This window comes from Papio anubis, chromosome 8, assembly GCF_008728515.1.
Source record: "Papio anubis isolate 15944 chromosome 8, Panubis1.0, whole genome shotgun sequence".
Taxonomy (NCBI): Eukaryota; Metazoa; Chordata; class Mammalia; order Primates; family Cercopithecidae; genus Papio; species Papio anubis.
Genome location: NC_044983.1, coordinates 45,989,990 through 46,006,093, shown reverse-complemented (window position 1 = coordinate 46,006,093; position 16,104 = coordinate 45,989,990). Strand labels below are relative to the sequence as shown.

At 32.5% G+C, this 16,104-nt stretch overlaps 1 protein-coding gene across 1 annotated transcript in view; it reads right to left on the bottom strand.

Moving 5' to 3' along the window:
* SNTG1 (syntrophin gamma 1) overlaps window positions 1–16,104 on the bottom strand; it is an 895,276-nt gene that overhangs the window by 202,943 nt on the left and 676,229 nt on the right. The window contains exon 10 of the mRNA XM_031669313.1: window positions 12,801–12,839. Within this exon, the coding sequence (XP_031525173.1) occupies window positions 12,801–12,839 (39 nt within the window). The remainder of the gene's footprint in view (window positions 1–12,800; window positions 12,840–16,104) is intronic.

The following is a 16,104-nucleotide window of genomic DNA, read 5'->3' as shown; positions in this document are numbered from 1 at the left end:
AAGAGAACAAAAATATCTACCTGCAAACCAGACAATTCTTCTGATCTTATCCAAGGCCACCAAGTCAGCACACCTATGAGTCTGCAAGAATCAGTGTTATTGGTCTTGGGGCCCAAGTCCCATCGAATAGCTGGAAAGCTTCCCCAAGAAAGAAGGGTACAACCAAGCCTAGCCTGTGAGGACTACAATAAATATCCAAATCTTCAATGCCCAGATGCTGACTAACCTCCATAAGCATCAAGACTATCCAGGAAAACATAACTTCTCCAAAAGAAATAAATAAGACACTAAGGACTTGTCCTGGAGAAATACAGATGTATGACCTTTCACAAGGAAAATTCAAAGTAGCTGGTTTGAAGAAACTCAAAGAGATTTAAGACGACACAGAGAAGGAGTTCAGAATTCTATCAAATAAATTTCATAAAGTGATTGAAATAGTTTAAAAGAATCAAGCAGAAATTGTAGAGTTGAAAAATGCAACTGACATACTGAAGAATGTGTAAGAGTTTCTTAATAGGGGAACTGTGGAGCAGAAAAGAGAATTAGTGACCTTGATGACAGGTTATTTGAAAATCACAGAAGAGGCAACAGAAAAACAAATAACAAATAATGAAGCACACTCACAAGATCTAGAAAATAGCTTTGAAAAGGCAAATGTAAAAGTTATTGGTCTAAAAGAGAAGGTAGAGAAACAGATAGGAGTGGAAAGTTTATTCAAAGAAATAATAATAGGGAATTTTCAAAGCGAAACGAGAGATAACATTGAAGTACAAGAACGTTATAAAGCACCAAATGTACTTCACCTAAAGAAGACAACCTTAAGGCATTTAACAATCAAACTTCCAAAGGCCAGAGAAAATGAGAGAACTCTAAAACCAGCAAGAGAAAAGAAAAAAAAAAACACACAATGGAGCTCCAATACATCTGGCAGCTGACTTTTCAGAGTAAACCTGACAGACCAGTAGAGGCTAGTATGGCATGTTTAAAGTGATGAAGGAAAATAATTTTTACTTTAGAATAGTATACCCAGTGAAAATATGCATTAAGCATGAGGAAGAAATAAAGACATTCCCAAACAAAAGCTGAGGGATTTCATCAACACCAGACCTGTCCTACAGGAAATGCTATAGGAAGTTTTTCAGTGTGAAAGAAAATGATGTTAATGAACAAGAAAAAATCACCTGAAAGTACAAAACTCACTAGTAATAGTAAGCACACAGAAAAACACAATTATAACACTGTAATTGTGGTGTGTAAACTATTCATCTTAAGTAGAAAGACTAAATGATGGACCAATCAAAAATAAAAACTACAACAACTTTTCATGACAAACAGTACCATAAAACATAAAGAGAAACAACAAGTTAAAAACTTGGAAGAAGAAGTTAAAGTGTAGAGTTTATATTAGTTTTTGTTTATGCAACCAGTTTTAAGTTCTCATTAGTTTAAAATTATAAGTTATAAGATACTCTATCAATCCTCATGGCAACCTCAAATCGAAAGCCATACAATGGATACACAAATAACATAAAAGAGAATTTAAATCATACCTCCAGATAAAATCACTATAACTAAAAGGAAGGCTAGATGAAAGGAAATAAGAATGAGAAGACCACAAAACAACAAGAAAACAAATAGCAAAATAGCAGGAGTAAGTCCTTACTAATGAATAATAACATTGAATGTAAATACACTAACCTCTCTAATCAAAAGACATAGAGTGGCAGAAAGGATTAAAAAAGGAAGACTCAATTATCTCTTGTTTAATGTAAACACATTTCACCTCTAAAGATACACAAAGACTGAAAATAAAGGAATAATAAAAGATATTCCATGCTAATTGAAACAAAAAAATAGCAGAAGTAGCTATACTTACACCAGACAAAATATATTTCAAGACAAAAACTACAAGAGGAAACAAAGAAAGTTACTATATAATGATAAAAAGGTAAATTCATCAAGAGGATATAGTAATTACATATGCACCCAGTACCGAAGCACCCGGATATAGAAAGTAAATATTATTAAAGCAAAAGAGAGAGACAGACCTCAATACAAGAATAGCTAGACACCTCAACACCCAATTTTCAGCATTGGACAAATCTTTCAGAAAGAAAATCAATAAAGAAAATCGTGCTTAATCTTCCACCTTAGAACAAATGAACCTAATAAATATTTACAGAATATTTAATCCAACAGCTTCAGAATAAACATTCTTCTCCTCAGCATATAGATTATTCTCAAGGAGATATGTCAGCTAACAAAACATGTCTGAAAATGCTGAAAAACTCACAATCATCTCAAGCATTTTCCCTGACGACAATGGAATAAAACTAGAAATAAATAACAAGAGGAATTTTAGAAGCTATACAAACACATGGAAATTAAACATATGCTCCTTAATGTCCAGTTGGTCAATGAAGAAATTAAGAGGGACATTGAAAAATTTCTTGAAACAAATGGTCATGCAAACACAACATAACAAAACCTATGGGATACAGCAAAAGCAGAGCTAAGAGGAAAATCTATAGCTATAAGTGCCTACATAAAAAACAAAACCAACCAAACAAAAACCTTCAAATAAATAGCTTAATAGCCTAACATGTCCGTTTTTTATTGTTTTGTTTTGCTTTTTTTTTTTTATTTTTTTTTTGAGATGGAGTCTTGCTCACTCTGTCACCAGACTGGAGTGCAGTGACGCCATCTCAGCTCACTGAAACCTCCACTTCCCGAGTTCAAGCGATTCTCCCAAGTAGCTGGGACTACCGGTGCTTGCCACCATGCCCAGCTATTTTTTTTTTTGTATTTTTAGTAGAGACAGGGTTTCACCATGTTGGCCAGGATGGTCTCAATCTCTTGACCTCATAATCTGGCCACCTCAGCCTCCTGAGATTACAGGGGTGAGCCACCGCACCCAGCTAGCCTAACGTGTCTTAAAGAACTAGACAAGCAACAGCAAACCAAACCCAATACTAATAGAAGAAAAAAGTGTAAAGATCAGAGCAGAAATAAATTATGTATAAATAACCAAATAAAACAATACACAAGATAACAAAGTAAAAAGTATTTTTAAAAGAGATAAATAATATTGACAAACCTTTACTAAAACTAACAAAAAAAGAAAGAATAACCAAATAAATAAAATTAGAGATGAATTTCTAATTACAACTGATACTGCATAAATTCAGTAGAAATTTATATATTTGCCATTATGAGCAAATATATGGCAATAAATTGGAAAATCCAGAGGAAATAGGTAAATTCCTAGACACATACAACTTACCAAGATTGAATCACGAAGAAATCCAATATCAAAACAGACCAATCACAAGGAAGGAAATTGGAGCTCTAATAAGTCTCCCAGTAAAGAAAAGCTTAGGACCCAATGGCTTCACTGCTGAATTCTATCAAACATTTAAAGAACTAATACCAATCCTAATTAAACTCTTCCAAAAAATGGAGAAGCTAATATTTCCAAACTTATTCTACACAGACAGTTTTCCCTGATACCAAAAGCAGACAAAGGCACATCCAAAAAAGAAAACTAAAGGCCAATATTTCTGATGAAATCTGATGCAAAAATCCTCAACAAAATACTATCAACCCAAATTCAACACACTAAAAAGATCATTCATCATGACCAAGTGGGATTTAGCACAGAGATTCAACAATGGTTCAACATACACAAATCAATCAATGTGATACATCATGTCAACAGAATGAGGAACAACAACCATATGATCATTTCAATTGATGCTATAAAAGCATCTGATAACATTCAATATCCTTTCGTGATTAAAAAAAAACTGGGAATACAAGGAACATACCTCAACATGATAAAAGCCGTATATTACAGACCCAAGGTAGTATTATAATGAATAGGGAAAAACTGAAAGCCTTTCTTGAAAGCATCTTTGTCTGGATCATGACAAAGAAGCCCACTTTCCCAACTGTTACTCAACATAGTACTGGAAGTTCTAGCTAGAGCAATCAGACAAGAGAAAGAAATAAAGAGCATCGAAGTGGGAAAAGAAGAAGTCAAATTATCCTTGTTTGCAGATGTTATGATCTCATATTTGGAAAAGTCTAAAAACATCAACAAACTATTAGAACTGATAAATAAATTCAATAAAGTTTTAGGATTCAAAATCAACATACAAAAATCAGTGGCGTTTCTAAATGCCAAGAGTGAACAATTTGAAAATGAAATCAAAACTGTAATTCCATTAGTAATAGCCATAAATAACAAAGAAATGAAAGATGACTACAATGAAAACTATAAAACATTGGTGAAAGAAATTAAAAAGGATGCATAGAAAAGAAAGACATTTTGTATTCATGGATTTGAAGAATCAATATTGTTAAAATGTCCATACTACCCAAAGCAATCTACAGACTCAATGCAATTCCTAACAAAATGTCAATGACATTCTTTACATAAATAGAAAAACAATCCTAAAATTTATTTGCAACAACAACATATCCAGAATAAACAAAGCTATTCTGAGCAAAAAGAAGAAAACTTGAGGATTCACATTACTTCATTTCTAATTATAATATAGAGATATAGTAAGCAAAATGGCATGGTACTATTAAAGACAGACACACAGATCAGTGGAACAGAATAGAGAACCGAGAAACAAATTTATACACCTACAGTGAATTCATTTCCAATAAGTGTGCCAAGAATATACATTCGGGGAAATGACAGTCTCTTCAGTCAATGGCGCTGGGAAAATTGGATGGGGGATAAATATCCCATTTTCCATTATGTGATTATTATGCATTGCATGCCTCTGTCAAAGTATCTCTTGCACCCAATAAATATATACACCTACCATAGATGTAGAAAACCTTAAAGACTCCAAAAAGTTGTTATAACTAATGAATGACTAGTAAATTTGCAGAATACACAATCAACATAGAATTAGTAGTATTTCCATATGCTAATAGCAAACTATCATAAAAAAATTAGGAAGCAATTTCATTTACAATGGCCACAGAGAAATACTTAGGAATAAACTTAACCAAACAAATGGAAGATCTCTATAATAAAATCTGTAAAGCATTGATGAAAGAAATTGGAGGAAATCCAAATGAATGGAAAGGTATTCTGTGTTCATGGATCGGGATAATTAATATTGTTAAAATGTCAATATTAACCAAAGTCATCTACATATTTAATGAAATCCTTATCAAAAAGATAATGCCATTTTCACAGATTTTTTAAAGCAATGTTCAAATTCAAATGGAAATGTAAAAGACTGCCAATAGATAAAGCAATCTTGAGCAAAATGAATAAAGTTAAGGCATCACACAACATGACTTTAAAATATACTACAAAGATATAGTAAACAAAATGTATGGCTCTGGCATAAAAACAGACACATAAACCAATGGAACAGAATAGAAAACCCTAAGAATAAATCCACACACTTAAAGCCAACAAAAGTGTCAAGAACACATATTAGGGAAAGATCAGTTTTTTCAGTAATGATGTTGGGAAAACTGCATATCTACACTCAGAAAAATGAAACTAGACCCCTATCTCTCACCACACACAAAAATCAAATCAAAATGCCTTAAAGACTTAAATTTAAGTAAGACCTGAACTTTAAGTAAGACCTAAAACTATGGAAGCACTTGAAGAAAGCATAGGGAAATTGCTTCATAACACTGGGCTGGGAAAGGATTTTTAAAAATAAGACTTCAAAAGCAAAGGCAATAATAGCAAAAATAGACAAATGGGATTATATCAAACTAAAAACAACAACAAAACAAACAAACAAACAAACAAAACCTTCTGCTCATCAAAGGAAATAACCAACAAAGAGACAACTCACAGAGTGGGAAAAAAATATTTGTGAATTTCCTGTCTGACAAGATATTAATAACCATAATATATAAGAAGCTCAAAACTCAATAGCAAGAAACCATGTAATTGGATTTAAAAATGAGCAAAAGATCTGAGTAGACATTTCTCAAAAGAATACATACAAATGGCCAAGGTTTACATTTAAAAATGCTCAAAATCACCATTAGTGGAATACAAATCAAAACCAAAATGAGGTATTACCCCACACCATTTCAAATGACTATTATCAAAAAACAAGAACAAAAAAAGTAACAAATGCTGGCAAGGATGTGGAGAAAGGGCAACTCTTGTGTACTGTTGTTGGGAATGTAAATTGGTACACCCATTATGGAAAACAGTACTGAGTATGCACTCGAAGACCATGAAATCAGTATGTCAAAGAGATAGCTGCACTCCCAATAAGTAGCACTATTCACAATAGCTGAGATATGGTATCAACTTAAATGTTCATATACAGATGAATGAATAAAGAACATGAGGCATATTTATATATGAATGAATAAAGAACATGAGGCATTTTATATATATATATATATATTCTTTGCAGCTATACAACGGAATGAAATCTTGTCATTCACGGCAACATGAATGAACTTGGGGGACATTATGTTAAGTAAAATGACCCATGCATAGAAAGACAAACATCACATGATCTCACTCATCGGTGTTATCTAAAAAATGTTGATCTCCTACAGGTAGAGAGTACAATAGTGGTTACCAGAGGCTAGGGAGGGGAAGAGTGAGGGGAGATTGGGAAAGGTTCACCTGTGGGTAAAAAGTTACAGGTACACAATAAGTTCTGAGGTTGTATTACACAGTAGGGTAACTATAGCAAATAACCACGTAGTGTAAACCTCAAAATAGCTAGAGGAGATTTTGAATGTTGCCACCAAAATAAACGATAAATGTTTAAAGTGATGGATTTGGCAATTACTCTGATTCACTCATTATACAATGTATATATGATTTGAAATATTACACTGTCCCCCAAACATGTGTACAATTATTACATTTCAATTATATAAAAACATTAATAAAAATATTAGAAGTTTTATCAACAACAACAAATAATCACAAAGCTAGGGGACTCACACTACTGATGTTAGACATTGTAGTACTACAGTATTCAAATACAAGTTTTGTATTTGTGTCATGAGATACAAATAGATGAAGGCAACAGCATTTGGAGTCCAGAAATAGGCCCACATGTATGTGATCAATTTGTTTTTTGATAGGGGAATAATAATTCAGTGAAGAAAGAATAATATTTTCAATAAATATGCTGGAACTATTGTACCTCCCTTTAAAAATGCCTTTGATCTCTACCTCACTTTTGAAACAAGTGTTAAATAAAAATAAATCATAGATTTAAAATAAAAAGAATAATGTAAAAAACCTAGGATAAAAAATACGTGAAAATTTATTTCTTGTGTTAGGAATTTTCAAAAGCATGATTCATTAAAATACAATGAATTAGACTTTATCAAATTTAAAAACTTCTATCCTGGGGCAACATTTGAAGAGACAATTCACAAAATAATATATACAGATGTCAAATAAGAACGTGGAAAGATGCTCAACATCATTATTCTTTGGAGAAATGCAAATTAAAATTTAACAGATCACGACACATCTATTAGAATGTCCAAAAATTAAAGGCCTGACCATAAGGGATATCTACGAGATTATCTTTACTCTGCTGGTGTCAATGTCAGATGTAAAACCCTTTGGAAAACAGTTTTGCAGTTTCTTAAAATGTTCAAAATATACAACCATAATATCCAGTTATTACACTACTAGGATTTTACCCAAATGTAATAAAAGTATATGTCAAGACAAATACTTTTCATAAATATTTATATCAGCTTTATCTGTAATACACTAAAACTTAAAATCAAGCAAATGTGCATTAATGGGCTAATACACAATATATAAACGGTGGTAGAGCTACCAATGAAATACTATTCAGCATTAAAAAGAATGATGGATGGTTGCATGCTGTTAAATGAGTAATGTTAAAAATAATTATGCTGTATGAAAGAAGCCACACAAATTCAACATACGGTATGATTCCATTTATATAACAATCTGGAAAATGCGAAACAAGACAATTTTGCCATATTTGTTCCCCACACCCTCAGGATTTTGAAAATCTATATATTTAGAAAAGAAAGCCAATGAGAATTAAGACAGTTCTTTCAATAATGAAGCCCATGTATATATGTGTATAAATTCAACACACACACATATACAACTTTCTATTGTTTAAATAACCCTTTCCCAAGTCTTCTAAAGTGTGTATTTTATTTTAACTGTAATACATAGTTGTTTACATAATTAGGTGTGGGCTCTTTTAGTTTAATTGTAAAATAACATTTACACCTCGTTTTCCTGTGAAATATCCATCATGTTTATTATCAAATGATTTATGAGCTAGCTGATTTTCCAAGAGTTAATTTATAAAGACACATTACTTTTTTTGAGGTGGATTCTCCTTTAGATCATAAAATGCCAGCATATTTTATCGCCAAGTGTTATGAAATGGACCAGAACAACAATAGGCTCATTATCCCCAGATTGTGTGACTCTATAATGTGTTTTTAACATTTATAAATTGAATATATAAAGAACTAGGATAATTTCTTTCTCAAATTGAAAAAAATAGATTTTGACATCCCCCAAAAATAAAGACCAATTGTCAGTTTCATTAATAGAATATTTTGTCTAAATACACACAAATACACATCTTCAACAACGCTAAAATTGAATGAATTAAATATACAACTTATTAGATTATAAATTTCAGGTTATACATCATTATTCTGCAAGCCACCATATTGCCAGAGAAAAGGGAGGGGTTGGAACTAGGTCCAGTTACAATGCCACAAAGCTTGCTGTTCTTACCAAGACTCAGCTGTTTTTCTTGAATAAATGCTCCCTGGGTTCAGTGAGCCTTTGTGAATTTCCATATTTGTTAAAAGTTGATTCTATTTTTGCCATTCTTCTGTTGCTTTTATAAAGAAGCAAATCTTTTATAGAGAAGCAAAACTGACAAAATTTATCCTACTCCTCTTTCTTTTCTGATGCCACTCCAGAAATGGATTTTTAAAGTGTCCTGAAATTCCCTAATTCTCCCCAGCACGACTAGAGATTTTAGTCACTTTCTATTCCCGCTGCCAGCATTCTATGTATGGTATGTACACATCTATAATAATGTGTCCAAATTATTATGGTTAGTCAAATGTAAACATATCTGTAGGAATAGCTGCCACAGCTAACATGTTGTTTTAAATAAGTATAACTTTATTAATTTAAACTAATGTAAACAATTTGATTATATTATTTTATATACTGCCTAATATAAAGCTCATTATATTAATATTTTAATGATGAATTAATACTTTATAATGTTACTCCCAGGTAAACAATTATAGAAAAAAGTTAATGAAAAATGCTATTTTTGTGGAAGGAATGAGATTTATTTCAGGATGAAGAAACTTCAGTTAAAAATGAGTAAAAATGACACATGTAATATATTATGACCTAATGGTCTAGGTACATACAGTAGTGTGATGCAGGCCTGGTTCTCTAGGCCTGTATGCCTTTACCTCTAATATATTGAGAGAATTATCACAACATTACTTGACATCCATTCAGTTATCCCTATTTTGTTCATCAGCAAGACCACTGTCCCACCTTTCATCTTTTCAACAGAAAGTTATCAGGGCAAATTGAATTTCAGTGTGTTCACTGTAAAAATGAACCAATTCAGGCTGGCTGTTGTGGCTCACGCCTGTAATCCCAGCACTTTGGGAGTCCAAGGCAGGCAGATCACTTAAGGTGGGGAGTTTGAGACCAGCCTGGCCAACAGGGTGAAACCTTGTTTCTACTAAAAATACAAAAATTAGCTGGGCGTGGTGGTACATGCCTGCAATCCCAGTTGCTCAAGAGGCTGAGGCAGGAGAATCGCTTGAACCAGGGAGGCGGAGGTTGCAGTGAGCCAAGATTGCGCCACTGCACTCCAGCCTGGGTGACAGTCTCAAAGAAAAAAAAAAAAAAAAGAACCAAATTAGAATCTTAATAAAACAAAAACACATGAATGTGTCCCAGATGCATAGAAAAAATGGAAAACTTACTCCTCACGAAAAGTGAAGTAGGAGATACACTAATGTGATTTCAAGTGGAGGCAATAACTAAGATTATTTAGTTGGTTAATTAATTTTAAATGTAGGGGTGTTTTTTGTTTTTTTTTTTTTTTTTTTTTTTTTCAGTTTTGCACTCCTGTTTGGTTCTTTTAACAACTACAAATTTTAGCACGATGTCCTGTTCTTGTCTTACAATTTTGATTTCTTTATTTTAAAAAATCATGATTAAAAATATTTTGGAGAGTTCTTTAGTCTCTATGCATTTCTTTATAATGGTTTATTTCCTCATATGGTTTATAATTTTGGGCCCAACCATCTTCTTCAGACAGAGAGTTTTTCTTGAAAGCATCATGCATTCTGGAGTGTGGCAGAGTTCATGTGGAACGAATCTTAACAGTTGTCTCAGTTGGACTGCAGTGGCTCTCTCCCTGTGTTTTGCTTTCATTTTAATTTATCTGGTTAGGGTAGTGGTAGTGGTACCATCTGGGTAGCACAAATTGAAAACCAGATCTCAGGGAGCAGAGAACCACTCATTGTAGCTTGGGTGACTTTTAATTTCTGTTTTGATACCTAGAACACCAGGAATACAAGGGAGTTATTTAATGCGTATATCATCAGAAATTGGATTATATGTGCTTTTAAATTTCAATTTCCTTAAACTGGCTCAGATTTTACTAAGTAGGAAATGTATTCTAGTCATTTAATGCATTGTTGTCATACTGTGAGGTGAGTTTTCCTAATTATGCAATAATATAAATATTTAACTATAAATTAATCCTATTTCTTAAAATTCTTCATGTATACAATGGAAAGTAGTAATGAAAAAAAAAAAAAACAAAAAAACTATTATTTTCAGGTTTCTTAAATGCCAGGAAGAATTTGTTATGATTTTCAAAACTGTGAGCTGCCAATATAGTTGAAATAAAATCTGAAATAGTTTTGAATTACATAATTTCAGATTTGAAATAATTATATAATGAAAAATATTAGCATGCTAGCAAATAAAAATGATGAATAATAATGAACATCTATGTTTACATATGAGTATGTGTCAGAATATTATAGTGTTAGAATATTAAATTTTTTTATTACCTGTTCTATGTGTGATTTATTCAAATTCTCATTTATTTTACTTAATATTATTCTAAACCTGGATATAAGCAAAGGTGGAAGAAGTGGTCCCAGTCAGCAGGCTGACTGCGTGAGAAGTGTTAGCTGTAATTGTCATTATGATTACAGAATAGCTTTGGGGCTATCAGGGGAATGACCACTGTAGTAATATATTACACCAATATTAATATCTCCCATGTTGAGGTTAGAAAAGGCATGAGAGGGTGATGACACAGGTCTAGAGTCATTCTTAAATTAAAAAAAAAAAAAAATTCACCATTTTTTTTATTTTGGAGAAGAATTTACAAAACAGTAGATTTCCATTTTTATAGATCTGACTAGAAAAGAGCCTTGTCTATCGATGGACATTATAATCTTCCCCCATAGCTGATGCTTTCTTCTATCTGAGTAATTTCTTATTAATGACATTTTCCCTCTACTGGAACCCTATAAAAGCATTAAACTGTCGCTCTAAGATGACACCTATCTTTAACTATACCTGTCTGCAGTTCTCAAGATGACACCCATATCAGAATCACCTGGGAAAGCATGGGAGCAACAACGGGAGCATCCCAGGTGTCATCACAGAGCAAGTAAGCAGAGTCTGCTGGTGACAACTCTGATTTCCACACTGTAAGGGACTTAGAAACAACTACAGGTTGCTGCAACATGTGGCGAGACATGTACACCTCTCCAACCTCTGCATTTATCCAAAATATCAACTTGACTCAGGACTGAGGGACTTAAGGTAGGAGGGAGGGGACTTCTGGAGCTGAAAATAACTAGACCAGAGCATTGTAGACACAATGAACTCTCCAAAGCGGTTCTCTCCAGTGTTCTAGTTACACATGGCTTTGGAAGCTGATCTGGGCTAGCAGCATCATTAATGATACAATTTCTATAAAACATAAATTCTGTATTCCAAAGAATAAGTGTAAACATTTGGAAACTTTGATGATAATAATAGCATAGATTGAGAACTTTACATGTGCTATTATTTAATCCTGAAAATAAACTTACAGGATAGTCACCCTTATACAAATGTAACAGATAAGGGAACTGAGGTTCAGATAAGAAAAAGATCTTACATTTTATATGTTGAAGAGTATTTAAACATTTTTATCATTAAAATTAATATGTAATTTATGTATCATTTATAAATAGCTATCATAGATATTTAGATTTGATCAATGGTTTCAAATCAAAGTTGATATCAAGAGTAAGAAGTTTATAGAGCTGAATAATCAAAATTATTTTTGTTCTATGCATTGACTTAGACTCATTTGAAATACTGTCAGCAAATTGTGAAAAATCCGTTTGAATTTTGAGACAAATTAAAAGTATGTCTCCCAAAAGTTAAGATATACTAAAACTATCATATATAAATAAAACTGTAAGTTCTTCAACAATGTATTCAAATAAATATCATTATTTTGTATAAACAATAATTTTTGACTTAGGTACACATTTTTAAAGTACTTTTTAATATAAGTAGAGGAACCTACATATTATATAATATGAAAGAGATAGCTGAAATGTATATTTCTCACTAAAGATAGTAAATGACTGTACCAATTATTTCTGTTTAGAAATCAGATAACATTCTCTTCTATAATAGATCAAATCGAAGAAATATATTATTTAGCTTTTCAAGTATGCTTTGATCTTACCTGCTGGTTTACAGGAAAATTTCTGTTGATTTTTTTAATCTGCAATGATAAATAAATAATAAAAGTGAGAAGAAAATTATGTGGTAACACAAGGTCCTCAGAATTTTATGCAGATTATTTTTAGCGAACTAATATATATTAATATCCTATTTTGATATACTGAAATCATCACATATAAAACAACATATATAAACAGATTTTTTCTTTTTTAAAATTGGCTATCAATATTATCTCACATTTCATATGTAAACATTTTGGAAAAGATTTCCCTTTAAAATTTTTTTTTTAACTCAGAAACCGAAAGCCTGTGCTCAAACAATGCTAAATGATTATCTATCAAGAATGTAGAGAGTAACTTTCTGTGGTTTGTTTTTTGCACTTTGAAATTATATTATATCCAATTTGTTTTAGCACTCAAGAGAACAGGGAAATGCAATATCCAAATGCTAAAGGATAAAATATGTGTGTTGAACATTTTCAGTCAAGACTCCAGATAAAGTCTAACATTTACTTTAAGAAAATTTAATCAATGATATTTTATAAGAATTTAAAGTTGGTCTTCACAGAAAGCATTTCCTCTGTCATATGCCATGGAAACAAACTTTAAAAACCAAATAAAAGTGAACGTTAAGTTTGGATAAAGGACATTACACGAAGTCTTTCTTCAATAGTGCTTTTGCTAAATAAAACGATTACCTTCCAATGGCTTTATAGAGAAACTTAAACATGCTAACTCTGTATGGTACACACTTACAGCAGAATTAATGCAGACTGTATTCACTTATAAATCATGTCATTGACTTATTTTATTTTGTCCTTTTTTAGTTCCCTTTTGTCCTGCTGACTAGTGTGAAATAATGTGTCATTTAAACAGAAAAAGTACACAAAGTTGGAACATGAACAAAGGTCACATCTACAAGAACAGATTTATTGCAAGATATTTCTCACTTAAAATGTAAAAATAAAAGAAAATGTGAAAACATATGTGTGATCTGAGCAAGTTTAGGTACAGAAACCAGTACTTCTTACATTATTATGATCATTTCAAAACACCTTTTGGCTCTGCAAAGGAATCTGCTAAGGAATCTCTGAACCTACTCATATATGCCTTCGACTAAAATCAGCATAGCCTGGAAACACAGATGGCAAAAGCTGATCTCTAAACATATTTTATTAATCAATTAAATATATACTGAGTACTTTGCGGATATCTACTTTTTGCTAGCTCATATGAATTGTTATAAAGAATTCTAAAATTCAACTAATATTCTATGTGGGCCCTTGTCTTCAATAACATACTATGTAGCTTTGTAAACTGCAGTGTTTTTTAATCTGAAAAAAAGTCTGAACCATCTTTCTAGGAAACTTGAAGATCACCTATGAAAGTAAACACTTCATGATAGAAAGCAGTGGTTGAGCCAAACACGGAGTAGAAAGTAGTGGTTGAGCCAAACTTCTGAGTCCAGCACAGAAGTCTTGTCCTACTAACCCACCCTTGGGAGTGTTTGCAGAACTGAGATGTTTTCTTGCACAGAGATCTACTTTCTCTCCCACTAGAGTGTTTACTAGACCATCAGAATTATTTATCTGTGAGGAGTTGTTACATTACCATTTTTTGTTTTTGTTAGTTTCCCTTAGTACATACCTGACTCACCTTGGAAAAGATCAATTTATTAACTGATACATGAATGTTACCATCTCTAACCTTTGAATGGTTTATTACACAACATTACTACTATTAAAATAATAAATGTATGGTGTATTTCCTACCACTGCTCAAAAATAAGGCAAGAAATTGGGAGTAATTCAGAATATAGAATATATTATGATATATTTTACATTAGAATATATGTATCAAAAATTAGAATACAATAAAGAAGTCATATATTAATGACTAGAGAGAATGATAAGACAGTGAGATATACCAACAACTAGAATAAAATATAAATAATAATAGTAATTAATACATAAAAACTGTGTTTGGAGAATATTAAAATGGCCTTTAAAAATTATGTGTAGATTGTTTTCGTAATGTGGCAAATACAATAATAAAATAATAAAGTAGAACAAGGCCTTAAGTCATTTATTGAAGAAGTAATATTCTTTAAAGTAGAAATACTGATAATTGTGCTCCTCTTAGTCAAATGATATCATCATAACCTTTCAAATACTGCTTCTCTATAACTTCATAATACTTTATACTTGAACAATTTATGTCATTCTAGGATTATGTAAAAATATTCAAAAAGAATGAGTCAATGCTTAAATACTGCTATGTGTAGTATTAATAGATTTATTTGGCAAGAAAATAACTTGTGCAAGCTGATCTCTACTGTAATTTGTAGCTTTTTAATTGTGTATTAGGGTAAAATAATCTATTCATGTTTATTCATGTTTCAATGGAAATATAAACTTAAATAACCAAACTACTGACTACACAGGAATGGAAGACGGTGAATCAAAATGGGGGATGTGATGTCCAGCACAGAAAACTCCATCCACCTGTTACCCTCACTGTGGCAGCAAGAAATGTACATCCATTGTATTCAGGAATTTTTCCTGGTGTTGTAGATACAAAATAATTCCTTGTTAAGATTTAAAATCTGTACACACACCCAAATCCATTTTAAAGATGATTTCCATCTTTCCCGTAGCAAGTGGAGTATAACAATATAAAATGTTCCATTTCCTAGTACTTATACTAACATTTTAAAATAAAACAATAAGTAAAAATAGGGAGAATTAGAACATTTCATATCTTTATTTTATTTTATTTTATTTTTTGAGTCAGAGTCTCGCTCTGTTGCCCAGGCTGTAGTGCAATGGCGCAGTCTTGGCTCACTGCAGCCTCCGTCTCCTGGGTTCAAGCGATTCTCCTGCCTCAGCCTCCAGAGTAGCTGATACTATAGGCACCCGCCACCACGCCTGGCTATTTTTTTTTTTTTTTTTTTTGTATTTTTAGTAGAGACAGAGTTTCACCATGTTGGCCAGGATGGTCTCGATCTCTTGACCTCGTGATCCGCCCGCCTTGGCCTCCCAGAATGCTGGGATTATAGGCATGAGCCGCTAATTTTTTTTTTTTTTTTTGAGAGGAATTCTCGCTCTTGTCCCCCAGGCTGGCAATCTCTGCCTCTGGGGTTCAAGAGATTCTCCTGCCTCACCCTCTCGAGTAGCTGGGACTACAGGCAGGTGCCACCATGCCCGGCTAATTTTTGTACTTTTAGTAGAGACGGGGTTTTACCATGTTGGCCAGGCTGGTCTGGAACTTATCCGCCCGCCTCAGTCACCCAAAGTGCTGGGATTT